The sequence below is a fragment of the Cnephaeus nilssonii genome, assembly GCF_951640355.1.
Source record: "Cnephaeus nilssonii genome assembly, chromosome: X".
Taxonomy (NCBI): Eukaryota; Metazoa; Chordata; class Mammalia; order Chiroptera; family Vespertilionidae; genus Cnephaeus; species Cnephaeus nilssonii.
Window position 1 is genome coordinate 122,280,167 of NC_137071.1, and position 20,452 is coordinate 122,300,618.

The 20,452-nt window shown below is 44.2% G+C and overlaps 1 protein-coding gene across 3 annotated transcripts in view; it reads right to left on the reverse strand.

Moving 5' to 3' along the window:
• Positions 1–6,212: 6,212 nt before the first annotated feature.
• The window catches only part of F8 (coagulation factor VIII), a 90,226-nt gene continuing 75,986 nt past the window's right edge, over positions 6,213–20,452 (reverse strand). For 2 of the 3 annotated variants that reach the window (XM_079765225.1, XM_079765224.1), the window contains 4 exons: positions 12,731–12,875; positions 11,709–11,857; positions 10,274–10,450; positions 6,214–6,680 (listed from right to left, as the gene is read on the reverse strand). In XM_079765225.1, coding sequence (XP_079621351.1) covers positions 6,525–6,680; positions 10,274–10,450; positions 11,709–11,857; positions 12,731–12,875 — 627 coding nt within the window. In that variant the 3' untranslated portion in view covers positions 6,214–6,524. Of the gene's footprint in view, positions 6,681–10,273; positions 10,451–11,708; positions 11,858–12,730; positions 12,876–20,452 lie in introns of all 3 variants that reach the window. The other variant, XM_079765226.1, reaches the window with a different exon arrangement.

A 20,452-nucleotide genomic window follows, 5' to 3' on the forward strand; every position in this document is an offset into this window, starting at 1 on the left:
AACGTGGAAGAAGCTACTCTGAGCATGTCATAAAACCAAAAAGTCATAAATGAAAATGCTGATAAATGTATTGCACAAAAATATAAAGCTTTCATACAGCAAAATATTATAAATTAGAAGATGAATGACAAATTAGGTAATGCATTTTTTAACATATATGACATCTCCAAGATTCTGATTGGTCACAAGCTCTAGAAAACTTATAAAAGGAGGTTAATGAGATGAGCCACAGGCCCCACTGCTGCACTTAGTCCTAAGAGATACCCCCTGTTCCCTTGCGTGCCCAGTATATTACTCGCTGCCCCTATTGTGTAGCAGCAGCCCTGATTCCTCATGAATACCAGGGTCAATTACTCCTGCTGGTATGGTAACTCCTATCTGTGAGGTAAGAAAGGAGAGAATGCTAATTGAGTAAGCATCTCTTTCTTGATCATGCCCGGTGCCTCCCTTTTCTTAGATCCTCTCTCCTAACCTCTTGAGAGAATCAATTTCTACTCATGTTGCTGTGTGGAACTGAATAGAAAATTGTAAACTGTAGGATTAAACTACTGTTCAGATTGTCTAATTCAACAGATTCTCAAGCAATTTAGCATGCCACCTGTGCTTCCATTTCCAGAGTTAACCAAAGCCACCAATTCCTGGCTGTTTTGAAGGATTCTTAGTGGAAATCCAGTTGCTTCTTGGCTATGTTCTGTTCTGGTCTTCCTTAATCCTTCCTTGTACTAAGAGACTATATTTGATCTGAAGATTCAAATTTGTTTATTATTATTACTAGAGGCCCCGTGCACGAATTCGTGCATGGGTGGGGTCCGGCCAGCCTGCCCCTATGGGAGCTGATTGGGCAAGGCTGGGGGGGCGGGGTGAGGGACTGTGGGAGGTTGACCAGGAGACCCCGCCCCCGATCTGGGTTGGTGGGGGCCGTTTAGGGGGAGGGGCCTCCCCTTGATCCAGCCGGTTGGCCAGCCATAGTGCACATCACAGCGACTGGTTGTCCAGTCGTTCCAGTCATTCCGGTCGTTGCGGCGTTCCAGTCCCTTGGCTTTTATATATACACTAGGGCCCGGTGCACGAAATTTGTACATGGGGGGGGGGGGGTTGTCCCTCAGCCCAGCCTGCAGCCTCTCCAATCTGGGACCCCTTAAGGGATGTCAGGCGACCCGGCTGATCAAGGGAAGGCACCAGCTCCATTACCCCACTGCTGTAGCCACTGCCAGCCACTGCAGCTGCCAAGGTGTTTTCATCAACACGGACTCTAGTCCCTTCACTGTGAAAAAAAAAACAACTTTCTTTAGGCATTTTCAAGATGTGTCTTTCATAGGATATGACCTTTCTTTCTTTCTTTTTCTTTTTCTTTCTTTCTTTCTTTTTTTTTTATCCTCACCTGAGGATATGTTTCCATTGATTTTTAGAGAGTGTGGAAGAGAGAGGGAGAGATAGAGGGAAACATCAATGTGAGATGGACACTGCGATTGGTTGCCTCCTGCATGAGCCCTGACCTTGGCCCCATCCAGGGCGGAGCCTGTAACCTAGGTACATGCCCTTGATAAGAATCGAACCCGGACCCTGCGGTCAGCAGGCCAAGGCTCTATCCACTGAGCCAAACCAGCTAGGGCAGGATATGACATTTCTTAGCCCTCCAGCAGCGGACCTTCATTTTTTTTCTCCAGGAGTGAGGTGGAAAAACCCTAGATCACCTTTTTGGATTCTTATAACCCAAATTACCAAGAACACTGCAAGTGGCGGCCTACAGGGAGCTTAGCCAATGAGTTGTCAGAAAAGGTATTTACTCAAACCGGTTTGGCTCAGTGGATAGACCGTGGGCCTGCAGACTGAAGGGTCCCAAGTTTGATTCCTGTTAAGGGCATGTACCTTGGTTGGAGGCACATCCCCAGTGGGGAGTGTGCAGGAGGCAGCTGATCGATGTTTCTCTCTCATTGATATTTCCGACTGTCTATCCCTCTCCCCTCTTCTCTGTAAAAAAAAAAAAAATCAATAAAAAAATATATTTTGAAAAAGGTGTATCCTCTGCAGCTCATGCAGCCCCTGAGTTGTGTCCACTGGGCTAGGGGCGTGTCCCTGCCACCCGGTGGTGGCCGCCGGGGTCTCCACACACCCCAGAGGCCGACAGCCATCCCTCTGTCGAGGGCGCTGGGCTAGGGGCATGGATGCGAACCGCCACTTGGTGCTGAAGCTCACAAAAGCTGCTGGGGGCGGGCGGGAACATCCCCGTCTCCAAACTTCCCCTGAGGCCAGCAGCCAGCCCCACCATGGGTGCCAGGCTGGGGGCATGCAGGGACCCTGGGCCGCACGCAGCGGTGGCCTCCAGGGTCTCCACACACCCCAGATGCCAGCAGTCATTCCCCAACCCCCCATCGTGGGCGCCTGGCTGGGGGCGTGGACCCAAACCGCTGCTTGGTGCTGGAGCATTTGCAAGCAGCTGGGGGCGGGGTGGGAACATCCCTGCGTCGCCCCCAGCTGCTTGGCGCCTGCACCCATAGGCTCCGAGTAGCCAGGGGGCATTCTGGGACCCCTGCCGCTCAGGACCTAAGCGGTGGGCCTCCAGGCTAGGAGCAGCCTGGGTCCGGAGGATGTTTCCAGGACTCAGGCCGCTCAGTGCCTGCATATGCAAATTAACCGCATATTTGTTGAGTTAATTTGCATATTTGCTCTGATTGGCTGTGGGCGTAGCAAAGGTAAGGTCAATTTGCATGTTTCTCTTTTATTAGATAGGATACATTATTATTTTATCTCAAATAAAAATTTTTATATTGTTTTATTTGACCAGATTCATTTTGATCTTTCCTTCAGGACTTTCAATTTCTTATCATGGTAAGAACACTTAACATGAGATCTATCTTCTTAACAAATTTTGAAGGGCACAATACCTTATTACCTATAGAAACTAGGCTGTATAGCAGATCTCTAGTACGTATTCATGTAGCATAACTGAAACTATACCTGTTGGACAGAAATTCCCCATTGCTCTCTCAGTCTCCCTCTAGATAAGCTCTTCTGGATCAATGCTTCATTTCTAATTTTTAAAATTTTATTTTGGTTATATTACTTTTTATTGTGAGTTCAATTTAATTTGGTTTTCTAACTCAGTAATTTGTTTATTTATTTTTTAAAATATGTGCTTATTGATTTTAGAGAGGAAGGGTGAGGGAGATAGAGATAGAAAGATCAATGATGAGAGAATCATTGATCAGCTGCCTCCTGCACGCCCCACATTGGGGATCGAGCCCGCAACCTGAGCATGTGCCCTGACCGGGAATTGAACCAACCATGACCTCCTGGTTCATAGTTTGATGCTCAACCACTGAGTCACACTGACCGGGCAGTGCCTCTCTTTTTAAAAATATCATCATTTACACGTTTATTTCAAGGGTAAAACACAACTCTCAAAGGCCATTTGTTTATATGTGTCAATGTCTTATTTAACTGCTTGTTTAGGAAATCAGCAAGAAGACAAAAAAGCTGGTTCCAAGAACATTTGAGAAATAGAGATGTATATATAGTCAATGGGAAAAAAATGCCAAAATCAGATTATTAAATTATACTATTTCAGATTTAGTCAAAGATAGCTTGAATAGTGATTGCTTTTTATAATGCACTTTGTGGCACAATGCTCCCTGAATATCCTCTAACAAAACTGTTACTGTGAATCGATGAAATACTCTGTAGCATTTCCCTTTGGAACCTGTAAAAAAAATTAATAAATTAGACATGAGTGCTTAACCTTTTACAGAAATAAAACCATATCACCTTTGGGGTTAACTTCTCTACCAGGCTATAAAGCAAAACAAGTTATTGATTCCTGTAAATTAACCTTTAACCTTAAAAGAATCTTATAGGACCATAAACCATTTGCACTTTGATCAGCTGTGGACTGCGATTGTGCAGGGTGGGGCAAAGGGAAGTTTATAGTTGTGAGTACACAAAACACAGAGTTTATTCTTATATTAGTGATCCTAATCTATTATATTTTTTGTTGATTAGAATTAAGACCAAATGGCTTTATTTCTACATCTTTCTGATATTTTTAAAGCCCTGTACCCTTAAAAATCTTAGTAAGTCTTTGGACACTCTTGTCAGAAAACACACATATACATTCATACATAAATGTACCTACCTAATCCAGAGGATTTGGGGGCTCTTGAATCCCATCTATGAGCCACAGTTTAAGAACACTAGTTTTAGCCCTAGCTGATTTAGCTCAGTGGATAGAGCAGCAGCCTGCTGACTGAAGGGTCCCAGGTTAGATTCTGGTCAAGGGTTCATGCCCGGGTTGCAGATTCAATCCCTGGTGGGGGGGGGGGGGTGGGCTGCAAGAGGCAGCCGATCAATGATTCTCTCTCATCATTGATGTTTCTATCTCTCTTCCCTCTCCCTTCCTCTCTGAAATCAATAAAAAAGAACATTATATATCTGTATATATAAAAGCCTAAGTGACCAATCTACTGGTAGCTATGATGTGCACTGACCACCAGGGGGCAGACGCTCAACACAGGAGCTGCCGAGCTGCGGTGACTTGGCAGTTGCGGTTCTCAGGTGATATACTGGGAACCAGAGAGGAGGGAGCCAGATTCCAGGGTGCGACACTCAAGAACTGCCCCCAGGACCACTCAGGGGATGTCAGAGAGCCAGTTTCAGCCCAATCCCTACAGGCCAGGCCGAGGGACCTCTCACCAGTGCACAAATTCGTTCACTGGGCCTCTAGTATATATATATATATATATATATATATATATATATATATATATATATATCCCACAACCTATTTATTGATGGAGCCCACAACCAGGGCATGTACCCTTGACTGGAATTGAACTGTGACCTCCTGGTTCATAGGTCAACGCTCAACCACTGAGCCATGCTGGATGGGCTAGAACACTAGTTTCTGAGGTAAGAACATGCCACTAACAGTGCCCCAAGATGGCTAAATAAGACAAGTATATCTATTTTTAAGGAGGCAAAACCAGACTTAAGTGGAGTCGTTCTTATCTCCATTTTGCAGGATGTCAAAATGACTTGCCTTTTAACTTTGAGGCTGCGATGATCCGATCCCCAAATATGTGTTGCTCCATGTTTGACCAGGATAATAAAAAAGTGAGAGTTTTATTTTCAATGTTCGAAGCCTAATCTGAAATGCTTGTATCAGGCCTGTCTCGGCCAAGTTTAGATCCATTGTTTTTCTACAGAGGAGGAAGTGGTGGCTGTGGGAGAGGCCCCATTTGTCCGGAGGAGAATGCTTTCCAGATGGGTTTCCTCAGATATATCTTTTTGCCTGACTACACGGAAGGAAGGACCAGTCTTTCAGCAGCTGCAGAAATGCTTAAGAATTAAGTAGTATGCAACACTCCTCTAAAATGCAGGCTTAACGACAAGTGCTTTGGGAAGCTTCAGGGAAGTGTCTGCTTGGACTGCATTTCTTTAAAAAAAAAACACATATATATATGTTTAGCCCTAGCCAGTGTTGCTCAGTGGCTAGAACGTTAGCCTGTGGACTGAAGGGTCCCAGGTTTGATTCTGGCCAAGGGCACATGCCCAGGTTGTGGGCTCAATCCCCAGTGGGGGATGTGCAGGAGGCAGCCGATCCATGATTCTCTCTCATCATTGATGTCTCCATCTCTCCCTCTCCCTTCCTCTCTGAAATCAATAAAGAAATATATTAAAAATATGTCTATTGATTTCAGAGAGGAAGGGAGAGAGAGATAGAAACATCAATGATGAGAGAGAATCATGGATCAGCTGCCTCCTGCACACCTCACACTGGGGATTGAGCCCGCAACCCGGGCATGTGCCCTGACCTGGAATCGAACCGTGACCTCCTAGTTCATAGGTTGACACTCAAGCACTGAGCCACACCGGCCGGGCTGTATCCTTTCGATACGCAGAAAAATGATAGCGCCAAGGGCAGTGCAGGGCACAGAGTAACCCAGAGGCCAGGCTCACGGGTAGAAGGCGAGTCTGAGAGGCATGTTGGACTGCAGTTAGGGACCGCTCTGGGCCCAGGAGGGAGGGGCAAGAGACCGGCAAGGGCTTTGCTTCAACCAGGACAGTCCAGGCCAAACTGGGATGGTTGGTTATGCTAGTGGTGCCATGCTAATAGCGGTGGGAGGGGCATTTAAGACAACCCTGATTGTGTACTATATAAATGATTGTATTTTACTACATTTTATGATGGGAATTCTATGTGATAGTGGTTTTATTGGATCAGGAGAATTTATGAAGGTCTCAGGACCAGTCCCTTGAAAATGCCAAAGTTCTCATACTTTATTTCTGTTTTTTAAATATGTTTTTATTGATTTCAGAGAGGAAGGGAGAGGGAAAGAGAGAGAGAAACACCAGTGGTGAGAGAGAATCATTGATCGGCTGCCTCCTGCACGCCCCACACTGGGGACCGAGCCTGCAACCCAGGCATGTGCCCTGACCGGGAATCGAACTGTGACCTCCTGGTTCATAGGTCGACGTTCAACCACTGAGCCATGGTGGCCGGGCTCATACTGTATTTCTTGTCCTGCTCAGGACAGCTGCTGCGCCTCGCAGCCCAGAATCTCCAGCCTCAGGGCAATGTGGTTCACCCAGCTCCGGGGGTGAATTCTCAGGTAGCGCGCCAGGAGCGGTGGTTCTAGCGAGTTCACCACGGGTGTGAGGGAGTCTTGATTTCCCTGAAAAACCTGAAAGAGGAATGACAGCATTTATTTGTTGTCCGGCAGGAAAACAATTATGTTTTCCCAACATGGCCAGGAGAAGTGGGTGTGACATCTAGAATTAAGGCCACTCTGCTTACTGCTGTGCAGGCCTCTGTCTTTAGTTCCTGGACAGTGCCAATTCCTGTTACCATGAGAGTCTTTGTATATGTGGTTCCCAGGGTTGAGAATGCTCTTACTCCTCCCGTTATCCCACTTTTATCCTTTGGGTCTTGGTTTAAATACTATCTCTTGCCCAGCCAGTGTGGCTCAGTGGTCGAGTGTTGACCTAGGAACCAGGAGATGACAGTTCGATTCCTGGTCAGGGCACATGCCCAGGTTGCAGGCTCGATCCCCAGTAGGGGGCGTGCAGGAGGCAGCCGATCAATGATTCTCTCTCATCATTGATGTTTCTATCTCTCTCTCCCTCTCCCTTCCTCTCTGAAATCAATAAAAATATATTTACCAAATAAAACTAAGGTCATTCTTCTGCATAACCACAGAATAACATTATTATTCCCAACAAATGTAATATTGATATCACAATGATATCTTGATATAGTTTTCCAATCCAGAATTTAATAAAAGATCTCATATTTCATTTATTTATCATATCTCTTTGAATGTTCTTTAATCTAGAACAGACTCCTGGTCTTTTTTTGACCTTCATGACATTGACTTTATTTATTTATTTATTTATTTATTTGTTTATTTGGATTTGGAAAATTTACTTTGGAAATTTGGGGCATTTGCATTTTTAAAAAATATATTTTTGTTGGTTTCAGAGAGGAAGGGAGAGGGAGAGAGAGATAGCAACATCAATGATGACAGAGAATCATTGATTGGCTGCCTCCTGCACGCCCACTTTCGGGGATCAAGCCCACAACCCAGGCATGTGCCCTTGACCAGAATCGAACCTGGGACCCTTCAGTCCTCAGGCCAACGCTCTATCCACTGAGCCAAACCAGCTAGGGTGGGGCATTGGCATTTTTTAAAAAGTCCAGCACCATTGTGCTGTAAATGACCTACATTCTAAATTTGTGTGACTGTTTTCTCATTATTAGGTTTTGGTTAAACATTTTCAGTGAGAATACTAAGTAGGTGATGTATCCTTCCCACTACACCAGTTTGTCCCATTATTGACATGAAGTTTGATCACTTGGTTAAAGTGATGTCCACCAGATCTGCCTGTTATAGAGGTAGCTGTCTCCCTTTCCTAGCCAACAATCTGTGAAACGATGTGAATATTCTGTTCCCCATCAGGCTTTCAATCAATGGTTTTGGCATCCACTAAAGTTCCCTGCAAGCATTAAATAGAATTCTGGTAGTTGCAAATTGATTTCCTAATTTTGTCATTTCTTCCACATCTTTATCTTATGGCAGAAGGCAGAGGCACAAGGTGAGTCAAACACACAATCACATTTAAGGCTTCTGTTTGGAAGTGGTGTATGTCATGTCTACCTACATTCCATTAGTCAAAATGAGTACTACTGCCAAGCTCAAAGTCAATGGAGTTTTCAAGGAAGGAGGGAATGAAAAAGCAAGAACAAACAATAATACCCTTTACCTCATCTGCCATTTTCTGTTCATTTAGAAATTCCTTATTTTTCCTTGTTCTATCAATAAGAGGTGGTTTTATAAAAGTTTGGGCGACCTATTAGGTTTCTTAGTCCATGAGTACCCCCTACTGTTGATAAAGTGAAGTGCAATCTATTTCTTTAATAGATGGGCCAGTAAGGGGTTGTTTCTTGTGATTTGTTTTTGCTTTTTACAGGACACTTAATTTTCACCGTTTGAATTCTTTTTGCTCATCACAAAGCCTGCAAGATATGTATCCCCCTACACCAGAAAAAAAATGCCTTTTCAAATCTGCCGCCTCTAGTCCCACATACTTTCAATCTCTTTCCTTTAAGTTATCCACAAGCCAATGCTTCGATCCAGCAGTTTCATCACTCAGGGTGTGACACTCTTTTTCGAAGTGATTTTACAGACTTGAATGGGAACTATACCATTGGCTCTCCTGGGGGTCCAGCTTCCGGATTCACCCTGTAGATCTGGGGACTTGTCAGCCTCCATAATCACGTGAGCCAATTCCTTATAATAAATCTCTTGATACATACACTCCCATGCACCCATGTACACACATGCACATCCTATTGGTTGTTTCTCTGGAGAACCCTAACTACTACTCGTGTACGTGGAATCATACAATATTTGTCTTTTTATGTCTGGCCTATTTTTTTAATATATTTTATTGATTTCTTACAGAGAGGAAGGGAGAGAGATAGAGAGTTAGAAACATCGATGAGAGAGAAACATCAATCAGCTGCCTCCTGCACACCCTTTACTGGGGATGTGCCCGCAACCAAGGTACATGCCCTTGACCGGAATCGAACCTGGGACCCTTGAGTCTGCAGGCTGACGCTCTATCCACTGAGCCAAACCGGTTAGGGATATCTGGCCTATTTAACTTAGCATAATGTTTTCAAAGTTCATCCAGAATATCCTTCAGAATATACACTGAGTGGCCAGATTATTATGATCTCTGAACGCATAATCATCTGGCCACTCAGTGTACTTATGTATAAGGGAAAGCTTGCAAATCTTGATATGTCAAGGGACCAGGAGATAGTGGCCCCCAGCCTCTGGCTAGTAAGTCCTCTGCTTCTTTCTAACTACCCACAATGCAGTTCTTATACATGGAAAAACCTTATTTTACAATCCCAACTCTGTGGTCCGTCTACACTGCGTGGCCAGATTATTATGCGTTCAGAGATCATGATAATCTGGCCACTCAGTGTATATTACCTATACTCTAAGTCTTTCATTCAGCTTTGAGAGACCAGGGAATTCTTGAAGGAGATGATGTTTATCTGAGACTTTTGAAGGATGAGCAAGGTGACAGGGGCAGTGGGAAGTCCCTAGAAAAAAATGTTGCAGGTAGAAGAAAGGGTCTGTGAAAAAGCCTGTTATCAGAAGGAACATGCGATTTTTAGGGGCCTGGGAGTTTATTAGTATGGGTGGAGCTTAGAGAGCAAAGGAGAAAGTGGCAAGAGACTGTACTAGAGAGATTAGTAAGGACCACATCATTCTTGGTGAAAAAGAAGATAAAAGACACATAGAGATGAATTATACATCCCCTCATAACTCATGAGATAGCAAGACTTTATACCACGTCCTCTAATTAGCATAATTTGTTGACGTATCTAGCAAATCAACATCAAGAAGGAAGACTGTCTGGGTCACTAAAGTTCAAGGTCAATGAGGCGTGGGAATCTAAGTTGCTGGTGAGGGATACAGACACCGATAAGCATTTGGGAAATACCTGTCATTCTTCTTTACCCCTCTGATTCTTGCCACAATCCTGGATGACATGAAAATTCATGAGGAAAATCAACTTTGGGCTCTACTCTGCCCTTTTCTGGGGATTATACATCCTTGCTTGGAGTCACTGTGTCCTCCCCAAATGCTTTTCCTGGTGTCCCATTACTACAGATACTCGGTCAAGTTTATCCTGAAAGTTGGATCCTTTATCAACCTTGTTGTGCTCTTCAATGTCAAGCTCTAGGACAGCAGCATACCTTTACTTTGCCATTCTGAAGACACGGAGTCCAGTTATGGCCATCCTGACTGCTGGAGATGAGAAACTCCTTCACATACATGCTGGTAAGGAGAGATTTCACCCCCTGGGTGGTTATTCCTGTGACTTTCATTGTCTTCCGGAAGTCCACTTGCAGCCACTCTTCTGGACTATTCACCTGAGGAATAATCTAGTTAGACTAGTTTCCCATTGGTCAGGATTTGCTCCCAGAAATCCCCGAGTTCCTTCTTATTAACCATGTCACAGCACTTACACTCTGCATTTTAATTATCTCTTTGTCAGTCCCCCTTTTTAGACTCTAAGTAACTTGAGGGCTATCATTCTTCATGATTCATTTCAGTATCCCCAGGGTCAGCTATTGAATAGATATTTAATAAATGTTTGATGAATGAATATATGAGCCATATAAAGATTGGCTACATTATTAAAAGTTTAGCAATGTGTTTATACCACCCATTTTGTTTAATGTAAGCCCCCAGCCTGGCTGGTGTGGCTCAGCGGTTGAGCACCGACCTATGAACCGGGAGGTCACGGTTCAATTCCCATCCCAGTCAGGGCAAATGCTTGGGTTGCATGCTTGATCCTCAGTAGGGGGCTTGCAAGAGGCCGCCAATCAATGGTTCTCTCTCATCATTGATGTTTCTCTCTCTCTCTCTCCCTCCCTCTTCCCCTCTGAAATCAATAAAAATATATTTAAAAATAAAATGTTAAGCCACTGAAGGAGCAGACGCCATTAACTCCATTCATCCCCAAAAGCTATTCACTGGTTGAAAACTCACAGACTGAGTGGTTCTGGAAAAGGACTGTGCCCGCCCTACCCAGTTTGGCTCAGTGGATAGAGCGTCGGCCTGCGGACTAAAGGGTCCCGGGTTCGATTCTGGTCAAGGGCATGTACCTTGGCTGCAGGCACATCCCCAGTAGGGGGTGTGCAGGAGGCAGCTGATTGATGTTTCTCTCTCATCAATGTTTCTAACTCTCTATCTCTCTCCCTTCCTCTCTCTGAAAGATCAATAAAATATATATATATATATATATAAAAAAAGAAAAGGACTGTGCCCAATGAACTGTTACATGATTGGGACCCTTTTCTTTGAGACGCTGAGAAATCTGCAGAGAGAGCTAATTCTTGATATTTCTTTCTGCAAAACTGCACTTCAGCTAAAATTCTATGACACATATTAGAGATTCCGTTCCCAGTTAGGGATCATTTCCCCCAATGAATGCTGTGTGAAATCACACGGCACCGCTAAATATCTGTGGGTTTTTCTGCCCACAGTCCACCTTCCTTGCCACTCTTGGGGAACAACCAGGTGACATAAATACCTCTGCAGAAACAGTCAAGGGCTTTCTTCATTCTTTCCCAACCGCTACTTCCCACTCTGCCTCAGGTGAAGAGAACAGTTGTTGCCTCTTACCCGGGGTCTCCAGGCATTAGTCCTCCCCTGGAGGTGAAGTCGGGCTTGTGAAGGAGACCAGGTGGCAAACATATTGTTTAAGTAGGAGGAGGCGGTAATCTGTGCATCTGCTATTGCTTTGTTTTCCATTCCTAGGGGAATGCTGCAGCCTCAAAGAAATGAAACGAGAATGTAACCACAAGGACAAGATGCAGCCCTGGTTCCACTAGCCCTGTGGTCGGCAAACTGCGGCTCGCGAGCCACATGCGGCTCTTTGGCCCCTTGAGTGTGGCTCTTCCACAAAATACCACGGCCTGGGCAAGTCTATTTGGAAGAAGTGGTGTTAGAAGAAGTTTAAGTTTAAAAAATTTGGCTCTCAAAAGAAATTTCAATCGTTGTACTGTTGATATTTGGCTCTGTTGACCAATGAGTTTGCCGACCACTGCTCTAGCCTGCCTCCATTGACACTTGAGGACTACTCTCATCATGATATCATTTCCCAGGAATTAACCTTTGCATTGATTCTGTTATTGGTAACATACACCCCCCCCCCCCCCCCCCCGCCACACACACACTTTTTCTGGTCAGATCTGCTCAGCTTTGACTTTGATTTATTTGCCTTGTTAATAGTAGAATAGGAGGTAGCTTCCCATGGGGAATCCCATGATTAGAATGACCAAGTCCTGCCCAGCTGGCATGGCTCAGTGGTTGGGCATTGACTTATGAACCAGGAGGTCACTGTTCGATTCCAGGTCAGGGTTGTGGGCTCGATCCCCAGTGTGGGGTGTGCAGGAGGCAGCTGATCAATGATTCTCTCTCATCATTGATGTTTCTCTCTCTCTCCCTTCCTCTCTGAAATCAATAAAAATACATATTTTAAAAAAAGAATGACCAAGTCCTGGGTTTGCCCAGGACTTTGCTGGTTTTAGCATTAATAGTTCTATGTGCTGAGAAAACCCTCAGCCTCTGGAAAACTAGGACTATTAATTATTCTATTCATCTTCCTTCGGAGATGGAAGGATATGGGATGACGTGGCACTTACTGTTTAAATCACAGCCCATCAATTCCATGCGGAGAGTGCTGCGGATGCTGTAGTGTGTTGGGTGCAAACGGATGTACCGAGCAATAATGGGAGGGTTAAAAATATTGTGTTTTATTCCAGATGAATCCACATTGCCGAAGAAGACCTGTAGAGAGGGATTAGCACAGATACATGGAAAGTGAAGACAGAGCAAAAAGCAATTCCTCCCAATCATATTTTCCTTTGTGCATGTCTCAAAAGCATCCAACATTCAAAACCATTTTGGCTAGACAGATGTTAGGATAGAGTACAAGAAGGAGAAAAATACCAGGAAGAGGAATGGAACAAGGGAAATGGGGTCTGGGCAGGTAAAGTAGTCTATTTTGGGGTCCCATAAAGAGTTCACCAATGTTGAGGAAGCCATCTGGGGCTTTGCTGATCCAGTGTGGGTCACAGACCAGGAGCATCAGCGTCACTTGGGAGCAATTAGAAATGTCATAGCTTGGGCCTTATTCTAGATCTACTGAATCAGAACTTAACATTGGTGAGGCACTAGCTTAGGGCAGAGTCAGCTAGGAAAGAGGACTGGGAATCAGCAGCTTACCACACTGGTCTCAACTGTCTACCAGGAATGTGGGCTCTGCAGGCAAATGCTCTAACCCAGGGGTACTCAAACTTTTTAAACAGGGGGCCAGTTCACTGTCCCTCAGACCATTGGAGGGCTGGATTATAGTTTAAAAAAAACTATGAACAAATTCCTATGCACACTGCACATATCTTATTTTGAAGTAAAAAAACAAAACGGCAAAAACACCCGCATGTGGCCCGTGGGCCGTAGTTTGAGGACGCCTGCTCTAACCAATGTCACCCCAATAAATTTAAAAAATACTCTGGGCTCTGTGTGCATGTGTGAACTGCCGGGCATTAATGAATGACTCCTTACGTATGAATTTATGAGAAAAATGTTAATATTCCAACATGTGAAATTTAGGACCTTGACATGTCTACATTCTAGAGAAAAGCACATGATCTATTTAAGGGAAAATGAACAGTTTGAGAAATATGGTAGTAATGACAATTCCAAAGGCCTAGAATTAAAACATGGCATACAGTGCAAGAAAAGTTGAAAATCATCTCTCATAAAATACCTGGCATTTTGTATCTACTTGAATACACTGAAATAGGAATCAATGTGCTTGTTATACAAGGTGGGGCAAAAGTAGGTTAGCAGTTGTTCTGTTCATATGGGAAATAATAGAATACTTAATAAATAATAATAATACAAGAATGAACTCTATTTCGTGTACTCAACTGTAAACCTACTTTTGCCCCACCCTGAATCACACATCAGAGTTATAGTATTATGAAGAATTTTTAAAAATTGGATCCTCTCTCTTTTTTGATGAGTTTGATTAAAGGCTTATCAATCTTTTCCTAGCTGGTTTGGCTCAGTGGTAGAACGTAGGCCTGTGGACCGAAAGGTCCCGGGTTCGATTCCGGTCAAGGGCACATACCTCCTCCCTGGCCTGGGCCTTGTTAGTGGCTCATACAGGAGGCAACCAATCAATGTGTTTCTCTCACATCAATGTTTCTCTCTGTCTTTCTGTCTCTTCTACTCTCTCCAAGAATCAATGGAAAAATATCCTGGGGTGAGGATTAAGAAAAAAAAATTATCAATCTTGTTTATCTTTTCAAAGAACCAACCCTTGGTTTCATTGATTTTTTAGATTCTATTTTATTTCTGTTCTGATACTTGTTTTTTTCTTTTTTTCTACTCACGTTGGGCTTTGATTGTTGTTCTTTTTCTAGTTTCTTTAAGTGTTAGGTTAGAATGTTTATTTGAAAATGTTCTTGCTTTCAGGTAGGCCTGTAATGCTATGAATTTCCTTCTTAGGAATGTTTTCACTGCGTCCCATAAATATTAGGTTGTTGTGTTCCCATTTTCATTTGTTTCAAGGTATCTTTTGATTTCTTCCTTTATCTCATTGCTAACCCATTCATTGTTTAGTAACATGCTATTAAGCCTCCAGGTGTTTGTTTTTTTCATATTTTTATTGTGATTGATTTCTAGTTTCATACCGTTATGGTCAGAGAAGATGTTGATATGATTTCAATCTTCTTAAATTTATTGAGACTTGTTTTGTGTCCTAAAATGTGGTCTATCCTAGAAAATGTTCCATGTGCACTTGAAAAGAATGTATGTTCTGCTGCTTTGTGGTGAAATGCTTTGAAGATATCAAGTAAATCCATCTGATCTAGTGTGTCATTTAAGGCAGCTGTTTCCTTGTTGATTTTCTGTCTGGAAGCTCTACCCATTGATGTCAATGGGTTGTTAAAATCCCATACTATGATTGTATTAGTGTCAGCATCTCCCTTTATGTCCATCAAGATTTGCTTTATATATTTAGGTGCTCCTATGTTGGATGCACAAATGTTTACAAGGGTTATATCCTCTTGTTGAATTGATCCCTTTATCATTATGTAGTTTCCTTCTTTGTCTTATTATAACTGTTGGGGCATGTTTCTTTGTCTACCCATTTTTGGCTCCCTTTATTTGTTTCCATGTTAGTTAGATATGTTGTGTTTCCCAATCTTGCTGTGATGGCCTTATGTGGTTGGTGTCCTATGAGGCTCAATAGCATGGTCTTCCTGATCACCCAAGCAAGGTGCTACAGGAATGTCCCTCCTATGGGTTATGTGAGCATTCCTATTGTAATTGAGTCTTTTTTTTTTTTAATGAATCTTTATTGTTCAGATTACAATTGTTTCTCCTTTTTCCCCCATATCTCCCACCACCCAGTTCCCACCCCCCCTCTGCCCTTACCTCCCCACCACTGTCCTTATCCATAGGTGTATGATTTTTGTCCAGTCTCTTCCCATACCCCCCACACAGACACCCCTTTCCCCCTGAGAATTATCAATCCATTCCCATTCTATGCCTCTGATTCTATTAAGTTCACCAGTTTATTCTGTTCCTCAGATTTTTAATTCACTTGACTTTTAGATTCACTTGTTGATAGATATGTATTTGTTGTTCATAATTTTTATCTTTCTTCTTCTTTTTCCTCTTTTTAAAGAATACCTTTCAGAATTTCATATAATACTGGTTTGGTGGTTATGAACTCCTTTAGCTTTTTCTTATCTGTGAAGCTCTTTATCTGCCCTTCAATTCTGAATGATAGCTTTGCTGGGTAGAGTAGTCTTGGTTGTAGGTTCCTGCTATTCATCACTTTGAATATTTCTTGCCACTCCCGTCTGGCCTGCATGGTTTCTGTTGAGAAATTAGCTGATAATCGTATGGGAGCTCCCTTGTAGGTAACTAACTGTTTTTCTCTTGCTGCTTGTAAGATTCTCTCTTTGTCTTTTGCCCTTGGCATTTTAATTATGATGTGTCTTGGTGTGGTCCTCTTTGGATTCCTCTTGTTTGGGGTTCTGTGTGCTTCCTGGACTTGTAAGTCTATTTCTTTCATCAGGTGGGGGAAGTTTTCATTCATTATTTCTTCAAATAGGTTTTCAGCATCTTGCTCTCTCTCTTCTTCTGGCACCCCCATAATTCTGATGTTGGTTCGCTTGAAGTTGTCCCAGAGGCTTCTTACACTATGTTCAACTTTCTGAATTCTCTTCTCTTCATACTTCTCTGGAGCAGTGTCCTTGGCCTCTTTGTATTCCAAATCTTTGAGTTGATTCTTGCGATCCTCTAGTCTGCTTTTAGGTATCTGTATAATATTTTTTATCTCAGTCAGTGTATGTTTAATTTCTAGTTGGTCCTTTTTCATATCTTCGAGGGTCTCATTGAATTTATCGGCCTTTTCCATGAAATTCTTGAAAAACCTTATAACCGTGGTTTTGAACTCTATGTCCAGTCGCTTGTTCTCCTCCATTTCTTTGGTTTGTGATCTGTTTCCTTGCCTCCTCATTTCGCTGCTTCCCTGAATTGGTAGGGTAGCTTTGTGTACTAGATGTCCTATTGGTTCAATGGGTCAGCCTCTCAGTTACTTGCGGTGGACACTCTTGGTGTACCCTTGTGTACTGTGTGCCCCCCAGCAGGAGCTACAGCAAGAACTAGTTTTCTCCTCCTTTGCTTGGGCGGTTTTGGAGCAGTCTGACTGGAGCTGCAGTTTATTTGGTTAAGCTGCCACAGAACAGGCCATTTATATGCAAAAGCCGCTGTGTGGAGCCTGGGCAGGTTTGTAGAATGTGCGGGGCGGGCCTCAGGGCGGGGCGGGATCTCAGGGCGTCCCTAGGCTAGGGCGTGGCCAACGGCAATGGCTGGTGTCAGCCGTCTCTGCCTTTCCACGTTTCCAAGTCCCTGCGCCCCGCGTTCCAGCGCAGTAAAACAATGATTGCTGGGCGCACCTCTGCAAAAAAGTCACTCTCACTTTCTGACCCGATGGCCGAGAGTCCAGCTTCTCCCCGTAGGTGTCTGGGTCCCCCGCGAGTCCCCAGAAACTGGGTTTCAGAGTGATCGGGAGCTTGTCTCCCTGCGGGTTGAAGAAAAACCGCGCGCCCAGTTGCCCGCCGCCAGCCCGATTCGCGCGCCTCCGTACCTCAGCTTTTCAGCGTTTGTGCTCCTTTCTCTCCTTAGTTGTAAATCTTCCACTCAGCCAGCTTTCCTGTGGTTCTGGGTGGTAGACGTTTTGTCTTTTAGTTGTATTTTTGAAATTGTTGTTCGAGGCAGCAGATTAGTTGTTTAACCATGCCGCCATCTTGGTTCCTCCTGTAATTGAGTCTTGATTGCTGTTGGCATGTCTGTGCATGGGGTAAACTCATAGGCTGGCTGACTGTGGAGACTGAACATGACTATAGTGCATGAGCTGCTGTGCGGGTGCTGGTTCGCCTCAGCAGGGCCTGGTGCCTGTCGACATCTCCCTTTGGATGTGCCACTTGTGGAGCTAATTCAATCCTGCTCTGATGTTGTTTGGAGCAGGTGTATTTGTTCTGGGGGCTCTTGGGAGGACTCTGGTTCAGGTCAATGCCAGATGCTGCCCGTGACTGGCCTTGGGCAACCTGTTTGGAACTACAGTTTGTGGCTGCCTCTACTGGGCCTTGGTGTGCATGGGAAGGACCAAGCTGTGAACCAAGGCTGGCTTCTACTAGGGCAGTGGTCGGTAAACTGCGGCTCGCGAGCCACATGTGGCTCATGAGCTGAGGTTTGCTGCTCTGTTGACTAATGAGTTTGCCGACCACTGGGGTAGGGGCTTAATCACAAGGAACAACAACAGCCTGTCATTATTGGAATCGAGAGTCTAGGTCAGTGGTCAGCAAACTCATTAGTCAACAGAGCGGCAAACCGTGGCTCATGAGCCGCATGTGGCTCGCGAGCCGCAGTTTGCCGACCTCTGCACTAGGGGGAAGGTCAGTAAAAGGCCCAAGGCAGCTGAGATCTGCCTCTGCCTGCTTCTACCTCCTGGCAGCCTGTTTGGCTCGGTCACTGAAAGTGTCTCTGGTGGTACTAGAGTTTCATGAGGAAGGGACTCAGTGAGTCACCAGGTAGGGGAAAATAGTGTCCACCAGATTGATACAGGTTCAGTCTTGGTGTCAGTGCTGGGTCTGTGGCCACTCAGCAAATGTCCCAGGGTATACCAAGTCTAGCTGCCATCCTCCAGATGCCCACAGTCCTTTGTGGAATGGCAGGGCCTCACAAAATTGTCAGGGTGAGGCCAGCAGAGTTTATCAGGCCCAAACAGACCAAGATTTGTCCCTGTGAAGGGAGGGCTCAATACCAGTCAGGTGTGTGAGGGGAAAATGGCCCCTGTCCTTGAGCCACACAACTCAGCGTGTTCCAGATTCTGCCAGGAGCTCAAGCTCAGCAGGGCGGGGCTGCTGAGAGTTGGGAGGGTGGGGCCAGTGGATCTCCCATGATGGGGATGCATCAGTCAGGCTTGGGGGAAGGCCTCGTCCCCAGAGCCCCACCAATCTCAATCACTGACACTGTCTGAGTCTGCCCGGATCTCTACACCCCTGCCCAGGCAGTTGATTCCTCAGCAGGGTGTGAGCTCTGCAGGGTAAGGTGACAGTGAGTCCAGAGGGTAGGGCTATTGCATTCCCCTAGGCCAGTGGTCGGCAAACCACGGCTTGTGAGCCACATGTGGCTCTTTGGCCCCTTGAGTGTGGCTCTTCCACAAAATACCACGTGCGGGTGCGCACATACAGTGCGATTGAAACTTTGTGGCCCATGCGCAGAAGTCGGTTTTCAGCTCTCAAAAGAAATTTCAGTCGTTGTACTGTTGATATTTGGCTCTGTTGACTAATGAGTTTGCCGACCACTGCCCCAGGCTGATGCTGTAAGGGAGTACTCCATCCAAGAAAGATGACTTCTATGGTATGGGAGAGGGACTCAGCACAGGGACCCTGGTGGCTGTCCCTTCAGCTCTCTCCCAAGAGCCACAAACCCCTGCTTCTCCCCACGTGACTCTAGTCTGCTCTGCCTTCCCATCACCAGAGCCCAGGGTGTGTGGTTGTGAGTGAGATTTTTGTGTGCTGGCCCTTTAAGAGGGAGCCTGGGTTTCTAGCAGGCTTCTGCCAATCCCTGGCAGTTAGAATTCCCACTGATTTTCACAGCCAGATGCTACGTGGGCTCTCTTCCTGGCTCTGGTGCTCTGGGCTGAGACCTCTCACTCCTCAGGGAGAAAATTTGCTGCTGAGATATCCCTCCAGATTCTCAGGCCTGCCCCATGAGAACAGGGCCAGCGCTTTTCGAGTCTCTGCACTTCCTACCAGTCTTGATGTGGCTTCTTCTGTAAATCCTTGGTTATAAGACTTCTGTTCAATTATTCTTTGGGTGGATACTCAGGTTAATTGTCCTATATTTTAGTTGTAATTCCAGTTTGGTTTTTGGAGGAGGTGAGTGTACACCTACTCTGACACCATCTCAGATCTTTCCTCTACAAAATATTTAAAGAAAGATTAATGCCAATCTTTTCCAAACTCTTCCAAAAGATAGAAAAGGAGAGAAAACTTCCCAACTTATCCTTCAAGGCCAGCATTACCTTGACACCAAGTCCTTATATACCACAGAAAAAAAATTACAGACCAATATTCTTCACCAATATGGATGCAAAATCCCCATAAGAATTTTAGCAAAACGAACCCAAGAGTATAGTATGAACATTACATTCCATGTCCAGGTAGAATTATCACAGGGATGCAATGGTGGTTCAACATAAGAAAAGTGGTTAATCAACACCACATTACTGAACTAAAAATAAAAACCCATATGACCATCTCAATTGATGAGGAAAAAAAAAATCAACAAAATCCAATAACATAAATTTCCTCAACATAAAAGAGGGCATTTAGAAAATACCTAAAGTTAATGTCATACTCAGTGGTGGAAGATAAAAACTTTCCCCCTAATATCAGAACAAGACAACAATGTTTGCCTTCACTGTTTCTCTTCAAGGTTGTAAGGGAAGTCCTAGCCAGAATAATAAGGTAAGAAAAAGAAATAAAATACATCCAAATTGGAAAGGAAGAAGTAAAACTATCTCTATTTTCAGATGACATTGTCTTATATATTAGAAATCCCTAAAGAATCCACAAAAGATTATTAAAGTTAATAAATAGATTCAATAAAGTTTCAGGATACAAGACCCGTTGTATTTCTATAAACTAGCAATGAAAAATCCAAAATGAAATTAACAAGTCTATTTAAAATAACATCAAAAGAAATAAAATACACAGGAATAAATTTAGCCAAGGAGGTGCACAAGAAATTAAAGATGACCTAAAAAATAGAAAGAT